Consider the following 18,286-nt stretch of genomic DNA (forward strand, 5'->3'; position numbering starts at 1 on the left):
GGGTGGCTGGGATCTATTTTATCTTTGCTAGAACTTGGGTGGCGGCCGAGTTTTGGCTGGTGGCTTTTCTTTAGCGAGAGGATGGAAAATATCACCTGTTGGTCTCAAAGAGAAAGCTTCCTGTTTTTAAGGTCACAAAATCCCCAGCACCAGACACAGGGCTGGGCCCGGAAGAGTGGTTAGAAAGGGTTTTCTGAGCAAATGAATGAACACACCAGTAAGGACTTGTTTGGCCTTAGCTCTATGCCGAGCATTGTGCTGGCACCACAAGGAAACGGAGATCAAACAGATACGGTCCCCTGCCCTGGAAGGGGTCAATCTTGGGTCTTCTACCAACAGACATCCCACGCAGTCTGACAAGCGCTGTGATGTGGAGCTGGACACAGGGGGCTCTGAGAGGACTCAGGAAGGACTGTGTAGCTGTGGGTAGGCGGCGGGGAAGGGCATCTGGGAAGGTTTTCCACACGAAGTGACATTGGTGGAGTTTGCTTGGTGCTGTCAGAGCACATGAGCAACATTCGTGAAGGCTCGGAGGTGCATTGGGAGAGAGCAAGCCATTTAGGGCCGGAGTCGGGGTGGAGGGCCGTGAGCCTACACTGCTCCACTAGGAAAGGAGGCGGGCGAGGGGTTTGGATTGGATCCCGAGGTGGTGGTTGCTGAGGAACGCAGGGTCCGTTTGCAGAGGGACTGGCGTGCTGGAGGAGGCTGGGGCCAGGCGGGGAAATAGTTGGGGGTGGATGGTGGTGAGTCTGAACCGTGGCCAGAGGTGGCTGTGGATGAAGAGGGGCTGCAACTTGGTGACACTCCCCAACCTCCAGCTGGGGCTGTTTGTGGTAGAGGTGGGGCCTGTGGGTGCCAGGGCATCAAGGCAGGGTCTTCTTGCCCAGGGGCGCCTCAGAGCCTGCTGGGTGCCCTCATTATGCCACTCATGGGCAAGGAGAGACAAGAGTGGCAATCGAGACGCCGGCTGCCTCCTGCTGGTGTGCGGAGCGCTGGGCAAACCACATGAGATCCCATCTCGGGCATAATGTGCATCCGAGGACAAAATTAGATTGAGAAGTAAATGGAGCCGAAAATTTCCAAAGCATTTCCCGTCAAGAAGCTGTTTGATTGCGTGTTTTAATTCTCCGAGTCCTCCTGCCCAGTAGGTTCATCGTGGTGGGATGGCTGGAGCAGAAGGAGCTTATGATGGGAGGGGAGTGCTGGGGACCTGGGCCCCAGGCCAGAGGAGAAGGGAGAGGCCTTTACTTCGTGGCGGCCATGACTCCAGGCTCCATATGGCTCCTTCTCCCGGGTGACTTGGTTCAGACCTCAAACAGCCCTTAGAAGAGGATATTATTGTCCCCACTTTGTAGACAAAGAAACTGAGAGGGCAGAAATTATGTGGTAACCTGCCACGGTCACATAAATAGTATGCACTTGGCTGGGGTGGCGAGCACTGCCCTGTCGGACTTTAAAACTCAGGTCAATGCCACATTGAGTTGCATGTTTCAGTGTTTCCATTTTTTTTTTTTTAGTGTTTCCGTTTTTGGTTTTTTTTTTTTACCAGAAAGCTCTACTTTCTTCCTCTTTCTCCTTCTCATTCCCTCCTTCTCTCCCGCCTCTATTTCCAAAGCCTAGGCACCCTGGGAGGCAGGCATGGGGTATATCCCCATTTTGCAGATTTGGAAAGTGAGGGTCAAGGAGGTACAATCAATTGTTGGTAGCACAGAGGGTGAAAGCTAATCACAAATTCTGTGAAATCTGATTCCTGTCTGTGGTTCCCCTACCTGCCTGGATCAGCAGGGCTGATAAATAGAACCATGTCTGGGCAGGAACTCAGCTCTTTCTGTCAGTGTCTGCTCCCCTGCCCCAGGTTACTCTGGGCACATGCTCCCCGCTGAGGGCTCAGCCGCTCCCGACTCCAGAGCCACTGCTGGCTTTGGCCAGGCCTCCGGAGCCCAAGAGGATGCCTACACCCTTAGATTCACTCGCAGGGAAAAGTGCTTCGTTGAGGACATTCGTGCCCTGGACTAGTAAAAGAAAAAAACCCAAGAGGTTCAGTTTCTTGAGCTTGAGGGGTGTTCTGTGAAGAGAGAGGAAAGAGGCAAGAAAGGAACAAAGAAACCAAGGAAAGGAAATGTGGACTGGGAGGCCGTGGTGGTTCCAGGGCCCAGGCCTGGCGGTGCGTGGCTCTCTGGGCGAGGCCTGGCCCTCGAAGGGGCTTCTTTACTCACCAGCAGTATGGGCAATTAGTGATTTTCCAATAATTAAGTTAAAAATATTTTGGGGGGGTCAAGAAAACTTTTGTTCAGATTAAACTTCCCTGGGAAGCCCTTTACATAAACCAGTCAGAGTTAAGTTTCAGTGGTTTTGGTGGTGCCAGATCCAGGAGGCCCAGAGAACACAGCTAGAAATCCTACCCATCCCCTTACCCCCCCACCCCTGGATTGGTTGAACTTTAGTGTCTTTTGGGCTCTGGTGCTCCCTGATTCCAAAGTGGTTTTTGAGCTGCTGTGAAGGCTGCTCACAGAACATGGGTGTCCTCTGCTCAGCCTGGCTCTCAATTCTCACCTCTGGGACCCTAGCCACACCTCACACTTCACCTGCCCCACCTGCCTCACCCCAACCTCTGCCTGTGCCTGAGGAAGCTCAGACCCAGGCCCAAACACTGCCCCTAGAGGCTCATCCACTGGTATGACACCACCCACCCGTACTGCCCACCCTGCCCTGAACTCTGCCCAAGCCCTGCTCCCGATCCCCCTGGAGGACCCTAACCCACTGAAGCGCAGTTCCAGTGCCTCCTCCTCCAAGAAGCCTACACTCTGATGGTCAGAATTGAATCTCAGGTCTGCTCTTTGCTACATGTGGGATCTTGGTTAGGATGTGTCTTCTCTCTGAACCTCAGTTTCCCCAGCTGTGGTCACTGAGATGGTGAATAACTGGCACATTGAACTCAGGACTGACTGACTTGTGAACTTGCCCCCACAGGATGCCCCTTGCTCAGTAGGGACCCTACCATGGGTTGCATGAAGCACTCTCACTTCTGTGATCCCATCTGGGGTTCCCGCTGGCCCATGAGGGTGGCACGGCTGGGGTGATTCCACAACTTGCTTGCAATGGTTTGCAAGCAAGAGCCTGAGCTACGCCCACCGTGCGTCTCAGAAGCTCCTGCACCTGACTCAGGCTCTCTCTGAGGGGAGGGCCAGGGAGGGATCGGCTGGGGCTTGGACAGCCCGCGGTGCCAGCCAGCAGTGCAATTTAATGCATGTTTTCTGCAGCTCATTAATTTGCTGTGCACCCTGGGAGGTTCGTCTGCGGGTTGGACTTGGTTTTTCCCTGGCAAACAGCGCACCTGCCCAGCCTGCCTCTCATGTGGGCCCACTTGGCAGTTCCCAGTTGTGGCCCCACTGTGTGGTTTGGGGAAACAATCAGAGAGGTGGGAGTGCTGTCTGGTTAGACTTTCTCCGTTTCAGGCATGGCCGTCTATGATGTCCACCATCTTGTTGCTCTCTGCACCGGAGGTGGACCTGCTGGGCCACTGGTTTGTGATTTGTGATCCCTTTACAAGAGATCAGAAGCCTATCTGAGGCTTTTCTGTCTTACACATTTACCTATTGATTATTTCTTAAATAAATGGGCTGTCAGCCAGACACGGAAGTAGGGCAGAGAACTGGATAATATGCCTTTTTTACGTCTCTAGCATTGTTCGATCCCCCCAGGTGGGTGGCTGGGAGTTAGGATTCTGGTTCACAAATGAGAATGTTTGGAGAGGGGAGGGGACCTGCCTGAAGGCACTTTGAGGAGGTGGACAGCTTTCTGACCTTCAGTCCAGGGCTGGCTGGGCCTCAGTGGGCCTTCACACTTGGTCCTCCAGCCCTGACCTTACCCTTCATCTTGAAAGGTCCAGTAGGTCCCTCTCGCCAGACTTGACTTCATTTCAAACACATCCTAGATGTGGAACTTGGTGGTCAAGAGCACAGGAAGTCCGGGGATCTAATCCCATCTCCCAGCCCCATTTTCTGCCCGTGCAACTGTGGACAAGTCACTTAACCTCTCTCAGCCTCAGTTGCCTCCTTCAAATATTAGAAGTAATAATGACAGCTAACAGCTGGGAGAACTTACATGGCCAGGCACCTCTCTAAGTGCTTGTCCTAACTCTTTAATCCTTTTAAACAGTCTAAGAAGGTGGTGTTATCATTAGCCCCGTTTTATAGATGAGGCATAATCTTGCCCAGGGTTATAAAACAACTAGTAAATAGCAGATCTGGGATTTGAATCCAAGCAGTCTGCTCCCAGAGCCTTTGCTCTTAACCACTAGGCTCACTCAGCCTCTCAATAACCAGGATCGTTTGATAATTAAATGAGATGATGTGCATTAAGCACATAGAAGAGTGCCTGGCAAATAGAAATTGCTCAGCAGAGCTAGCTACTGTCATCTGTCCACCATACTTGTATTCAGCGACACTGCGGGCACACACAGCAGTGGGTGACATTATTGAGTGTTTACTCTGTGCCCAGCCCTGTGCTAAGAGCTTTACCAGCATTTGTTAATTTAATCCATGCAACAACTCTATGAGGCAGATTGGATTCTCTTCATTTATAGATGAGAAAACAGACACAGAAAGGCTAAACAACTCACTCAAGATCACACAGCCAGCAAGTGGAGAGCCAGGGTCTGCCAGCCTGTGGCCCTTCTATCTAACTGCCTTTCCACGCTTCCCTCTTTTACAAAGATATAATGTCCCCCAATCTAAGAGGCCACTTCAGGGGAACTCGACGCTTTCTGTGTCTTCATTTATTCCTTCCATCTTCCACTTAGCAATCATCTAGTTTACGTAGGCTTCAACACTTGAGAAGGAGGACTTTCCCAAATGTCAGGTTTGGGGAGTGTGTTCTATATTAGCAACCTGGGGGTGGGCAAAAGTGATGAGAATACCGTTGGCCTTGAGTTAGGGAGTGGGGGGACTGGGTCATCTCCACATCTCAGTCCAGCCATGGGATTCCATGATTTTGAAATGTTATGGGGCAAAGAGACATCTTCTATATTCTCCAGCCAGCTCGGTGGGTGTGTGCCGTAACCAGGACTGGCGGCGTGGGTGGGTCTCCATCAGCAGTCTGATCTCCCGGAGGTCATTGTGGTTGCTGTGCCCTGTATGAGCATTCCTCAGGAACCCATCCTGGACTGAGATGGACAACTGGGCTTTTCTTCACCTGCTACTTGGGATTATATAGGTCCCAAGTCGACTTTCAAAACACTGGTTTGTCCTATCGGTTAGATGCACATAATTATGTCAGAGTGACATAAATTCACTCTCCTCCGTTGACAGCGCCCAGGTTCATCTCTGTGAACTGGCATAACTGAATCTCGCCCGATACAGAGATCTGTAGGCAAGCAGCTTGCCCTTCCTCCAGCCACCCAGACTGCTGAGGTTTGGATTTCTTGTGTCTGATTATATTGTTTTCCTGTCTCCATCCTTGCTGCTCACCTGTCACCTGTCACTTCTCCTAATGTCAGTTGGCCTGATTCTAGAAGTCTCTCTTCTCCTTCTTATTTTACTGTTTTCAATCTTCTGGGGGCAAGGAAATCAAGCCACTGAGCTCACTGGAATTGTGTGCAAATGAGGATTGGGCCTGCCAGCGCTGGTGCCCAGAGGGCTTTATAACCACCTTTCAGCTACTCACGGCCAGATTGTTGGGGCTGAGACGACCTGAGGACACATCTCCGATAGGTGGGACATCACTGTATTTATAGCTCTTGCGAAGGCTGGATGTTGGCTTGGGGGAGGCCTGGTGGGACCATGAGCTGTAAACATGTGACTTGGCCAAGGCGCTCCAGGCATCATGATGCTGTCCTTGAAAGCAAGAAGTCGCTGCTGTGACAGCTCCGGCCCGAGAGCTCTAAAGGTGGAAGCAGGGGGCAGGGAAGAGCCGTGCATTCTGCACAACTTGGATTCATTATTATCTCCCCTTTGAGGCTGCGAGTGAGGCCCTTGGGGGCACAGACGGTGTCTGGTTCTTAAGATAAAGTTAATTTTAAATCAAAAAGTTAATTTAAAATAAAAAGTAATACATGCATGTAGTTAAATATTCAAACCATATCGAAAAATATAAAATGAAAAATAAATCTTCTTCCCCCAACTTCTGCCCTCTCATCCACGGTCCCTCACACCAAAGTTAACGGCGTCTTGTGTTATCCTTCCAAGTAACAGTTTTAGGTATCTATCAGCATCCAGACTTTGTCTATTTTTTAGTAGCACAAATGGAATCATACTGAACACAATCTGCTGCACTTTGTTTTGTTCATTCAATAATTCATCTTGGAGCTCTTTCCACAATCCACACATTCAGACTGACTTTGCTGTTTTTCAAAACTGTGTACTGTTCCATCATATGGAAATATCATAATTTTTTTTTAACTCAGGCATTATAATAGACACTTGGATTGTCTCCTGCCCTCCCTCCACTCCTTCCTCCCTTCCTGCCTCCCTTCCTGCCTTCCTTCCTTCCTTCCTTCCTCCTTCCTCCCTTACCTCCCATGGAATGTAAATCTTGGTGTAGTTTTCTGTATATTTTCATAGGTAAAGTCCTAGAAGTAGAATTGCTTGTCAAGTAGGAGGTGTGTTCTGTATTTTGCAATTCATCTATTGAAACAGAATAGTACAGGGAGTAGGTAAAGGCACGATTCTGGCATCAGAAGGCCTCAGGTTGCATCCAGTTCCACCTCCTTCTAGCTGAGTATTTTATCTACAAATGGGGATTATAAAGGTTTATATCTCTCAGGGTGGTTAGGTTATTTAAATGAGATAATACGTATAAAACACTTAGAATGGTGCCTGGCACATGGTAAGACCTGAATAACTGCTAATTGTTCCCATTGTGGACATTATTATTGTTATTATTATTACTATTATCATCATCTTCAGGATCTTCTAGAGCACTCAAGAAGGTGCTTAGAATTTAGTAGGTATCAGATGATGCATGCATGAATGCATGAATGAATGAATGAAGACATGAGCTAGCCCCACAGCTACCCTCTGTAAATACTGGCTTTCCTCTGTCCCTGGGGAGTAGTACCTGTCCTGGCAGAGAGGCCCGGAGTCAGGAGTGTGACAGAGCTCTCTGCAGCCTTGCCCTGCCTTTGTTGGTTTATTACGTTGGATCAACAGTTGCTAGTTTGAGGAAGATCATGTCATAACTATATGTGGAAATATTGACTAAGCCCCAGTGTCTGTTCTAAAATGCCAGGCAGATGAAATTCAAACACTCCCTCGAAATTGAAACAGATTGGGGTCTGGAAGTTCCCAGTGATTCTAGGAAAATAGATGAGGTCAGTTTGAATGAGAGAATGGAGAGGTTTGAGACTGCGAAGCAGACAGTGTCCGTCCCGATGAACGAGTTGTCGGAGTTGTCTTCCCCATTCCACAAATCCAGCTTAGATCTTTGGCCATGAAAATTAGAAGGAGGCCAGTCAGAATTAGTTAAAAGTGGGGATTAAGTAATTTTGAGAAAAGAAATGTAGGGTTATTATTTCTAAGTAAATACCACCACCTAAACTAATGGCTAATAAACCTGTCATTAGGAGCCGGCCAGGTCTGCTGTAATGACAGGATGAAGCTCGTTGGCAATTAGCACATCCATTGTCTGCAGGCGAGTTGGGCTGTTCCATCGCTGCCAGCCTCTCCTCGCTATGTGAAACACTCTCCCTGTGCCCTACCCAGCTCAGCACACCCTTTACTCATGGCAGCTCTGAACAAAGGGAGACTTCAGAGCAGCCCCTGTTCAAGCTGTCACACATTTCAAATGCCAGCTGGAATGAAGGAGCCTGGTAGTGTAAGAACTGCGTGTACACACACACGAGGGGTCATATAGCAGGATCTGTCCCCTTCCCGTGCCCAGGGTCTTGGCTGTTCTTCTCCCTCTCCCCTCAGGTGGCAGTTTACTGTCCTCTGCTTTGGTGTTGGTTGAAAATCTTGAGCTCATGTCACTCAGGCATGGTTGACTTTTTCCTATAACAACTGTCAAAGTATAACTTTTTAAAAGTTAAGAACATAACTCATGTACAAAAATAGAAGGAACACCCACCCATGAAGATTTTATTCAACTCATAAATTAATGTGGGGACCTATAAAAAGATAAAAGTGGTTCCAAGAGCATTTGCAGAACAGGAGTTTATATCGTTCATCAGGAAGGGCATTTTTAAAAAATGTTGGACTAAAATAGCTAGATTAGACACAAAATTGGTTAATGTTCTATAAACCCAAACTTTTGGGGTTATCTTTTCTGCCTGATAGAAATCTACATACTAAAATGTAACTTCTCCATGCCTGGGCTCTAATCAAATAGTAAAGAATCGTCAAACCCCGGTATTCTCTTAGAGGTATGATCCTTGGGTGTGCCTGTGACATTGAGAGGCTATGGTTCCCACCTTTATGACCTGTTTTCTTTTTAAGTTTTAAATAATGTTTCATAAGTTTTTAAATAAGGTTTCTCATGGTTCTGAGGAAGATTTTTGTGGGAAAAGGTTGTGGACGTGTCTGCAAATTCTGGTTAAGTGATCGCACTGAGTCAGCATCAGCAGCGTTGGCTTCAGAGCCCTCACGGAGCTCCTGTTTGGTTCCAGGTTGTCCTTCAGGGTAAGCCGAGGGGTTTCCTTGGCTGGACGCTGGGCTGCTGAGGGAGGAGCCTTGACAGGCAGTTCTGAGCAGAGGGTGGGACAGGGCCTGTGCAAGGAGCCTGGGAGGAGGTTGCCAGGTAACAGGAAAGGGAAGAACAGTCTGACCTCAGCAGGCCAGGGCCATGGAGAAAGGGCACCAAGGGTATGGAGAGTCAGGTGGGCTTTGGAGACTGACTGGGCATGAAGGAGGAGGGGTGTCTCTGAAGTTGTTACGTCACTCACAGAGACAAGGAAGATGGCTGAGGTTTGGGCAGTCCCAGGTGCTAGCTGTGCTCATGCCTCAGTTTCCCAGAAATCGCCTGCAATGCTTTTACTCCATGCTCTGGCCTCTTCCACCCCATACGTGGTCACCTCTTTGGCCGTTACCTGGACATCCAGGCAGGGCTCCTGTCCTTAAAAGTCCTGGAAGCTGGTGAAGCTGAAGGTGGGGTGGTTCAGACAGGACTTGAGGGCTTCGAGGCTATTTTAAAAACTGGGTTAGTGTCAGTATTTGCATAGACAGGGGAGACCCAAATGAAATGAAACCAGAGTTCCAGCTTCTTTTGTAAACTGGCAGGTGCTGAGTAGGAGCTGCTCCCCTGGCCTGGTCACCCATGTGGACGTTGGTGGGAAGGCCACGGCATAGTGTGCAGGTCCACGACACCCGGCCCCTTCTCTAAGTTCCTTTCCCGGAAACAGGAAAACAAGACTGACGCTTACCCTCCTTTCACCAGGATTTAATCCGGGGACCCCAGGGAGTCTGATGCTGCGGGCAGGAGTGCCAAGGCGAGGTGGGCAGGAACTGCCCTGCCCAGCACCAGCTTCCAGGTCCATCAATATGGGAGTAAAATGATGCCTCTGATATGGAATGTTGGAGCAGAAAACTCCCTGAGAAGCTATCTGTTCTCACTGCTTGAGTGTTCAGATGGGAAAATCAAGGCTCAGAGAGGAAGTGGAACTTGACTGAGGTCACACAGCAGGTTACTGATGCCCCTTCCTGGCGTGTGCAGGCTTCCTGGGTATTAAGAGTCCCCAGTGGATATGATCTCCGGTTTGCGAAGGACTTTGCCTCTCCCAGCCGGCTCCGCCATGTTCCCTTATAAGCCTGGGCCTTGTGTGAGGGGATTGCCCTCCTCCGGCCCAGGGCTGCCCAGGCCGGCAGACCTGCTCTGGCCATCGAGCCACCCCCGGCATCCTGTCCCCACCTCGCATCTTGTTCACAATAATTCATGGCTTCTCAGTGCTTTCTTATTTCCCTCACTCACACACAGGCAGGTAGATAGAGGGGGAGTTTGGTTGGTGCCCTGTGGTATTCAAAGTGAAGGGTTTTCACACTGTCAGGGTAATGAATTCTGTAAGGGTTTGAAGAGAGGGGCTGAGGATCTCCATGTCATGTGTCTGGGAGTGACAACCCCCAGTGGTTAATTACTGCCACACGATGAGAACCGAGCTGGTAGCAAAATGAGATAAGTTCATTATGAGCTAAATTTGAAGTTAATTGGATTCACATTTTCCCCCATTAGTGTACATGGAGAGAGCCTACCTAGAAATGGGCTGTAAAAAAAAAAAATAGAAAGTTGCATCTAAGCAAAAATTGGATAAATCAGGCCTAGTTATTTTGTGGAGTTCATGAGGAAGGGCTTTCTGAGATGTCGGTGAGACAGGAACCAAAGTTCCTTTCAGACGGTAGAACCAATGTCTGATTAACTGCATCTTGGGACGCATTTTATGAGCACTTACTGTGTGCCAGGCCAGTGCAGGGCCTTGTGTTGACTGCTTGTTAAACACCCGCAGCCTTGGTGACATGCCTGAAACAAGTTCGAGAAGGAACTAAGAAGGCGAAAGTGCCAGTACACGCTCCAAGGTCATAGAATCCCCAGCCCAGTGCCGGGAGAGTCTTTACAGGCCATCAGAGCAAACTTGAGGCTTGAATCCACTCTGGGTTTTCCCACCAGGTGGTGTCCAGCCTCTGCTCAGATTTAGACAGGTGTCCTTAGTCTCAGGCAGTGTGTTCTTAAGCAGAGAATAATGATGAAAACAAAAACAGATACCATTTATAAAATCTTGTGTCAATCAGCTATCGCCACAAGACTGCTGCTGAGCAAAACCCCCCAAAGCTCAGGGCTTAAAAAAATAATCATTTCTTCTTGCACGTGCTTGGTGACTGGGAGTTTGCTGATCCGGGCTGGGCCCGACTCCAGTTGTAGGTTGTGTCCACCTCTGCTCCACCTGCCTCCCTTCCTCCTTATAGCGGGCTAGCCAGGGCCTATCTCTTGGTGATGGCAGAAGCGCAGAGGGGCACACCCAGCCACACAAGCAAATGACAAGCTTCTGCTTGCCAAATATCTGCTCACATCCCACTGGCCAAACCAAGGCATGTGGCTGAGCCCAGACTGAAGGGGCAGAGACGCGCACTGCCTCCAATAAGAGGAATAGAAAAGGGTTTCTTTTTAGTTTTTCATAAATCTAAATTTGTATTTGGTTTTTAAAAGTTTAATATTATGTTTTTCCTATATTTTTGGTGTTAAATTACCACTTCCTTTTCAGGATGATGGTTGTAAGGGTGGGGTTTTAGGGCTGTGGCCAACAATTCAGTCTTGCAGAGGTACTCACTGGGGCTGAGCGTGCCGCATGCTTACATGCTTCTCACTGGCCCCTTGCAATGCCTGGTGTGCCGATGTGGCACAGTGTGGGGGTGGAGAGTGCAGACTTGCCAGTGAGCCTGACTGAGTTCGAGGTCTGGCTTTCTTACTTCCTAGCTGTGTGACTGTGAGCAAGTCACTTAACCTTGCTGAGCCTTGGTTTCCCCTCAGTAAAATAAGGATAATGGTAGCTCTCTAATGGGATCGTGAGTATGTGGTATCTGAAGCATAGTTTCCTCCCTATAAGTGTTAGCTATTATTTGCTCTAGATAAGTGTTGGCTATTATTATCCTCATTTTACAGATGAGGAAACCGAGGCTCAGAATGATTAAGGAAATCTCTCAAAGCCATAGGACCAGTAAGTGGTGTAGCAAGGATTCAAGACTGGGCAGAGTGGACACTCTTAATTGCTGTGCTTTACTGCCTTCCTTTCCATACTGAGCTGTGGTCAGCTTCCCTGTGACTTCCCCACATGGTCTCATAAATTTATTGAACACTTTATAAGCTGTGAGGATTGAATGGAATAGTGTTCATGAACTGCCTACCCCAGTGCCTGGCACGGAGAAAGGAGGCATTCAGAGATGACACAGATGCTGTCAGTCTCTCCCTTCTTTGCCCACCACACCATAAGTGATAACTCAGACTCTTTGCTTTTGAGGCCAGTCCAAGGAAGGTAGACACAGCTACAGGCAGTAGCCTCTGGTTCTAGGGACATTTGCTGGATGAAACTGGAGCCATGGACAATGCAAAGAAGTTCCCCAGTGACAGGGAACTCAGAGACAGAGTTATTTGTAGGATATATATGGCCATTGGTCACCTACTCATTGTGCACACTGCTGTCCCAGTGAGCTGGGAGGAGAGACTGGGGATGGAATGAGTACCCAGCTTGATGGCCAAGTCCTGAATCCTCGCTGGAGTCGACACAAGGCCCCACTGAGGCTGGAAGCTCCGAGCACTCCCCGGCATTATCTAAGGAGGACCTGTTAGCTCTCCAGGCAGCAGCCCACATTATAGGATTGATTGTGGAGGTTCCAGGGCTGTGGGTACAGTTGAACTTTAAGGTAGAGAAGTCTACTCACTTCTAAATTATCCTTTGTATGTATGCAAACACAGGCCAGTCTGGGCTTTTGGATATCATTGAGCCAAGAGCTCTTTTTTCAAATTGAGAAAGACTGATGCTCAGAGTGAGTGGTATACTATTCTTTCTCTAATATTGCTTGATCAGTGAGATAGATCTTTTGAATGTATATTAACAAATTAGTTTTCATTTTGAGACACCTTTGTTAATTTTTTACATCGGGATTATGCTAGTTTGGCAAAAGGAATTGGAAAGATTTTCTTAGCTTTTGCATATCCTGAAACAGTTTAATAACATAAGTATGTGCCCCTTGAAGGTTTAGAAGAACTTTCCAAAAACGAAAACAAGCAAAAAAACTGTTCAGGAAGCAAAATGGACGAGGCGACTTATTTTTAAAACTAATTTTAAAAACTTCTTTTTATATTTCTTCTAAGGTTATTGGGCTTTTCATATTTTCTACCTCTTCTTGAGTTAATTTTGCTAATTCATATTTCCTAACTTTTGTTGAAGTTTCTACATTTATTAGTGTCAAGTGGCCACACATTTTCTTACTTTTTTTTTTAACATCATCTCTTCCATATCTCTCGTCATATCTTCTCCTGATTCTTTATGTTGATACTTGTGTCTTCTTTTTCGAATCTTGCCCTAGGTTTGCCTATCTTATTGGTTTTTTCGAATAACAATTTTTGGTTATATTTATTGTTGTGTCTGTTTTTCTGTTTCCCTAATTCATTATTTTCCACTTTTTCTTTATCGATTCCCTCCTCCTCCTTTCCCTAGGTTGATTTTTGTTTTTTAACTGGCTTCTTGAGTTGAGTGAGGCTTTGGTGAGGCACTGATGTTTCGAACCCTTGCTTTAGGGATCAAGGTTCTAAAGCATGCGTAACCGTGGTAGAAACTGTTTGGTTGCAGACGTGACCAAAGGAGCAGCCCCCCATTGAAGAGAGAACCCAATCCCAGGAGCTGGCGAGCTAGATTCCAGCCCAGCCTTGCCTCAGACCATTTGAGTGACCTTGGGCATGTCCCTTCTCCTCTCAGGAGCCTCTTCTCCATCAAGTGGCCAGGTGGAATGTGGATCTCGTGGGGTTCGGCCCCCAGGAGCTCCCTGCACCGGGCAGCCTCTTAAATGAATTAATAATTTCAAATACTGAGAACAGAGCCTGGTGCTTTTTAATTTCTACATTAGCGATTTGGGTTTGTTCTTGTTTTCATTAGGGTGTGAGCTGGAGGTGGGGTCCAGGCAGTTGCTGCTCCACTGGTTGGTAGGGGAGCCAGCCGGCCAGGACAGCCCCAGTCATGGCCACCTTCTCTACACGTCTCACAGTCTGGCCCCGGGCACTGTGATCATGTACTGACCAGTCTGACACTGCACTGGTTCTTGGCCATGGATGCAGAGGACTATTATGGACTCCGGAAAGTTCTCGCTCCTCCTGTAGGGCCACTTGTTTCATTCACTCAACAATGTGTTTGTAGGCCTATGCCATTCTGACCTTGGAGTACAAAGACTTGATCCTGAAGCTTACACTCTGTGGAGAGAGGAGCTGCCACATCGGGTGTAGGTGCCGGGCTGGAGGAGGATGAGAGGCGGAGGTACAAGATAGCTGTGGGAGGGGGCAAGACTCCTTAAATCACCTTTTAAGTGTGCTCAGTTCTGCCGACTCCAGTTTTCTGTTTAATCTCAGCTCTCATGGGGAGTCACATACAGTGTATATGGAGGATCGAGGTCTTGGGGGCGTTTGCTTCCCTGTCACAATGCCTCATGTGAAGAGACGTCAGCCACGCTTGCCACAAGCCGGGATGCCCAGTCCAAAGCCATAGAGGTAGTGAGCAGAGGCAGGGAGGGAGCCTTCTGCCTGGCAGCTGCCTGCTGCTTCATAAAGTTCCGGAAAGGAAGCAGAACCGTGCGAAAGGAAGCAGCCTCTGGATGCTGGCTGGGCCGTCTGAATGGCTGGCACTAGGGATGCTGTTCCTCTATCTGGAGAACGTTCACGGGCTCATCCCATGGGCTTGGATTCTGGATGTGTTAGTAAGAGGTGGTCCCTCTCCCCGGGCCATCTGTTAGTGGAGCTGAGCTCAGAGTCATCGGTCTGTGTACTGCCTGCACTGCCCTGCTGGGCCATAGGGGAAGCTCTTGGGCCCAGCCTGGCTCCGTGGTGGCCAGCAGCTGCTCCCCTCCACTCTCGGACCTCTTCAGATCTCTCCAGTCCTCAGTGTCTACATCCAGAAGAGGTCGGAGTTCTGTTCTCCCTTCTTCATCTCAAGGCCACCTCATTTCCCACCCACTTCCCAGCATGGCTGACAATAGGTACATGGCTTTCTTTCAGGAGCAAATGCCAATTCCACCCACCAGGGTGGGTCTCATCCTCAGGGCCTCACAGACAATCGTAGAATGATCCAATTTCTCAAGGTTTGGGTTATTGGTCTTACCCACGAGCACCTTGATACATACCTGTAACTGGCAATGTTTGAAAGGGCTGTAGCCTTGCTCTTTTCCTCAGAGGCAGACAAACCTCAGTGGCGTCTCCCTCACAGAGTCCTGCTCCCTAAACAGTTGGATGCGCCATTCGTTCACACATTTATTCACTTAGAGCCTACCAGGTGCTAAGCCCTGTGGCGGAGACAGGTTGTCTGGGTGATGAATGAAGCGGCACCCTGCCCCTCCAGGAGCTGGCAGCCTGCAAAGAGGGATGTCACTGGGATATCTGCCTCTGAGGGCCAAGGCCTTAACCTCCAGGTCCCGATGCCCAGATCAGTGTCTGGTATCAGGAGGTGCTTTCTATACCCTCCTTGCATGAGTGACTGACTCTAGGCTAAAAGAGGAAGAATTCAGTCAGGACCAGATACAGAGCTGTAGCGGTTTGAGAGGAGGGAGGCATCTGAGTTGGGCTCTGAAGGCTGGTGAGTTTGGGCCACGTGCGGCTGGACGAGAGGGTGCTCCGTGCAGAGGGCACAGCAGAAGCAAAGGTGTGGCAGTGGAGAAATCCAGGTCCTACTTGGGAAGTAGAGAGCAAGGTGAGCTGGCTGGAGCTCCAGTTTCCCAGGGACACAGCAGGGGCATCCCTGGTTTTTCTTGAGTAATTGTTCTTTAAACCAGATTGTGTGCTGTCGGAGGGGGGGGGGGGGGGGGGGGGTGTGTGTGTGTGTGTGTGTGTGTGTGTGTGTGTGTCTGTGCACAAGTGACATGGGGAGCTGGGGGTATGTTGGTGTTCAGCGTCCAGACGTGACAAATGTGCAGATGTCCGGGGAGCTGTGGACATGAGCGGCTGGCCGTGGAGACGCTCACCCCGTGATTTGTTGTTTTGATTCCTCAGGCCGCGACTTGGCGAGCACGACCCTCCCCGGGTACCCTCCGCACGTCCCCCCCGCTGGACAGGGCAGCTACTCAGCACCGACGCTGACAGGGATGGTGCCTGGTGAGTTTGCAGTGTTGGCGTCTCCACAGCAGGCAGCGGACAGGGTTTCAGGGGGGCATCCCCTCAAACAGCCTTGGTGACCTCTACGCCTCTGAGAAGTGGACCTGAATAAATCAGGCAGAGGTCTGCACTCGTGGCCTCCTTCTCTGCAGCTGGGCCTGCAGTGAGGCTGGGACCAGCCAGCAGCAGCACCGGGAGGACATCAGAGAGGGGGGTGGGCCTGGGCTGTCACTCAGACAGCCCCTTGCCGGCCGTACAGGGAGTCTGAACACAGCGGGCTGCAGGACCTGGCCAGAGGTTGCCCAGCCAACCTCTTTCTCCCCATCCTCTCTTCTCCCATCCTTCCTCTCCCACCCAATTTGTGGGACACAAACAAGGAAGCCCCCCTAAGGTGCTCTCGGCGGCCTTACTCTTTGGGGTTGAGAACCATATGCTCAGACTAGACAGGATGTTCGCTGGTGAGTTTGTCACTTGATTCTAAACCGAACACTCTGTGGCCATTGAAACCTTATCATCCCCTTGGGGCCAGTGATGTGTCACTTTCTTTCAAGACATTTGAAAAGGAAGCCACCACATCTCCTTTCATGGTGGGGTGATGGGGGGACTAGACAACACACGACATGATTCTGGCTAGTTGTGTGCGAAAGCAGAGGTCCCCAACCCCCAGGCCCCAGACCTGTACTGGTTTGTGGCCTGTTAGGAAATGGACCACACAGCAGATGGTGAGCGAGCAGCAGGCAAGTGAAGCTTCATCTGTATGTGCAGCCGCTCCCCAGTGCTAGCATCACCACCTCAGCTCCACCTCAGCTCATCAGGCATTAGATTCTCATAGAAGCACCGGTCTCTGGTGCCAGAAGGGTTGGGGACCGCTGTACTAAGGGCATGAGCATGGCGGAGATACTCTAAGTATCGAAAGATGTTTAAAAAAGCAATTGGGAAAGTCAGGTTGGGGTGTTGTTACACTTCTTTAAAGAGTTCGTGTTGTCTTTTGTTTTGAGTCACTTACAGGGGCCACCCAACTCATTTGGTGCCGGGGCCTCTATGGCCGCTCCTCTCCGGCACACACTGTTGACTCTCTCGGGGTGTGTGAAAAATCCAGGTTATTTCACCCTGTCCCCACCTGGAAGGATTTCTCTTTGGAGCTTCACAGCAGCTCTGAGTTATGGGTGAATTATTCACTCCCTTTTCTTGGTGAGGAATTGAGGAAACTGAGGGATGTGCCTAAGTAATCCAACAAGTAGGAGCCGTGACCCAGCGTGAACCACCCTTAGGCCAGGCAAGAGGGGTCCCCTCTGGCCCTGCAGGACCCCTATCGACCACAGAGAGTCTACAGGGCCAAGGGAACCGGCCCACCTGGTGCACACGCCCCTCCTTCTAGCCTGCCCTAGGAGTCCTGCCCAAATAGCCCCAAGCCTCTTCCAGCCTCTTTCCCAACCTGGGTCACAGACATGTGTACCTTGGGGCTGAGGACTGCCTCTTTGTGGGAGAATGCGAGGGCTGGGTGTCCACACCTGTGTGTGAGGCTACGCGGGACAATGAATGGAGCTGGGGGTGGGAGAGCAAGCGGGGCAGGTCATAGCTCAGGTGTGCTCTGCCGACACAGCCGGGTCCTGGCACAGGCACCAAGGAGACCCAGAATTCTTAATTTGCTCCTGGCCTTCTAGGTTGTTCCGAAGATGTACTTAACAAGGTAGGAGGACAGAGCATGTTTCATTTAACGGTTTGTTAGCTTGATTTATGACTTTTAAGTATGAGACATATGGGAAGTGGCCTCCGTGTGTACTCTGGCCCTGGGCCTTGCCAATGCCGTAAAGGCCTGTCAGGGTCATGCCTGCGAAGCATTTGCCTTTTCTGCTGCAAGGATGGGCCCGTGCAGAGCACAGGGAAATACCCTTCATGGGGCGAAAGGAGGTGGTGGGACGCACACCCCTTTTCCCCTGGCCCCCACCCCTACTTATTTCCCAACTGTTAGCAAGCAAGGGCAGCCTCAGGAGATGGATCCCAAGCCACGTCCATTAGTGGCCCCTCGCATTTATGAAGACTTAAAAGAATGCAAAATGCTTTCATAGGAGCCTTCTGAAGTTACAGCACTGTGAGGCAGGCAGGGTCTGGAGTTTAATCCCTGTTTTCCAAAAGAGGCAGCTGAGACTCAGCAGCTGGGGAATTTTCTGAGGCCCTACAGCTTGCAGGTGGGAGGACTTGAATCTGGGCCTTTGCCCTCCAATTTCGCATTCTTTCCTCTGTTTTGTGCTGCTGTGTGTGCTCTGAGTCTGTCAACACAAGCTTCTCAGTGATGGCAGAGGGGTAGGTGGCAGCCCTGGGCCCTGTCCACAGGGTGTGTCACCAGGTAAAGTAGAGGCCACCAGCTGGCCCTGGTGACTCCCCACTGCAAACCCCAAAGAGACTGAGTTGAACTTTCCCGAGTTTATGCAAACAGAGCCTGCCTTCTGGCCCCATGATTCCCCTATGATTCCTAATTACCAGGCTCAAGATACAAATAACCATGAGCCTGGCAGAG

At 49.9% G+C, this 18,286-nt stretch overlaps 1 protein-coding gene across 3 annotated transcripts in view; it reads left to right on the top strand.

Moving 5' to 3' along the window:
* The window catches only part of PAX5 (paired box 5), a 169,566-nt gene that overhangs the window by 114,641 nt on the left and 36,639 nt on the right, over window positions 1-18,286 (top strand). For all 3 annotated transcript variants that reach the window (XM_025046549.1, XM_025046550.1, XM_025046551.1), the window contains one exon: window positions 15,667-15,768. In XM_025046549.1, the coding sequence (XP_024902317.1) occupies window positions 15,667-15,768 (102 nt within the window). The remainder of the gene's footprint in view (window positions 1-15,666; window positions 15,769-18,286) is intronic.

The sequence above is a fragment of the Pteropus alecto genome, unplaced genomic scaffold (assembly GCF_000325575.1).
Source record: "Pteropus alecto unplaced genomic scaffold, ASM32557v1 scaffold114, whole genome shotgun sequence".
Classification (NCBI taxonomy): domain Eukaryota; kingdom Metazoa; phylum Chordata; class Mammalia; order Chiroptera; family Pteropodidae; genus Pteropus; species Pteropus alecto.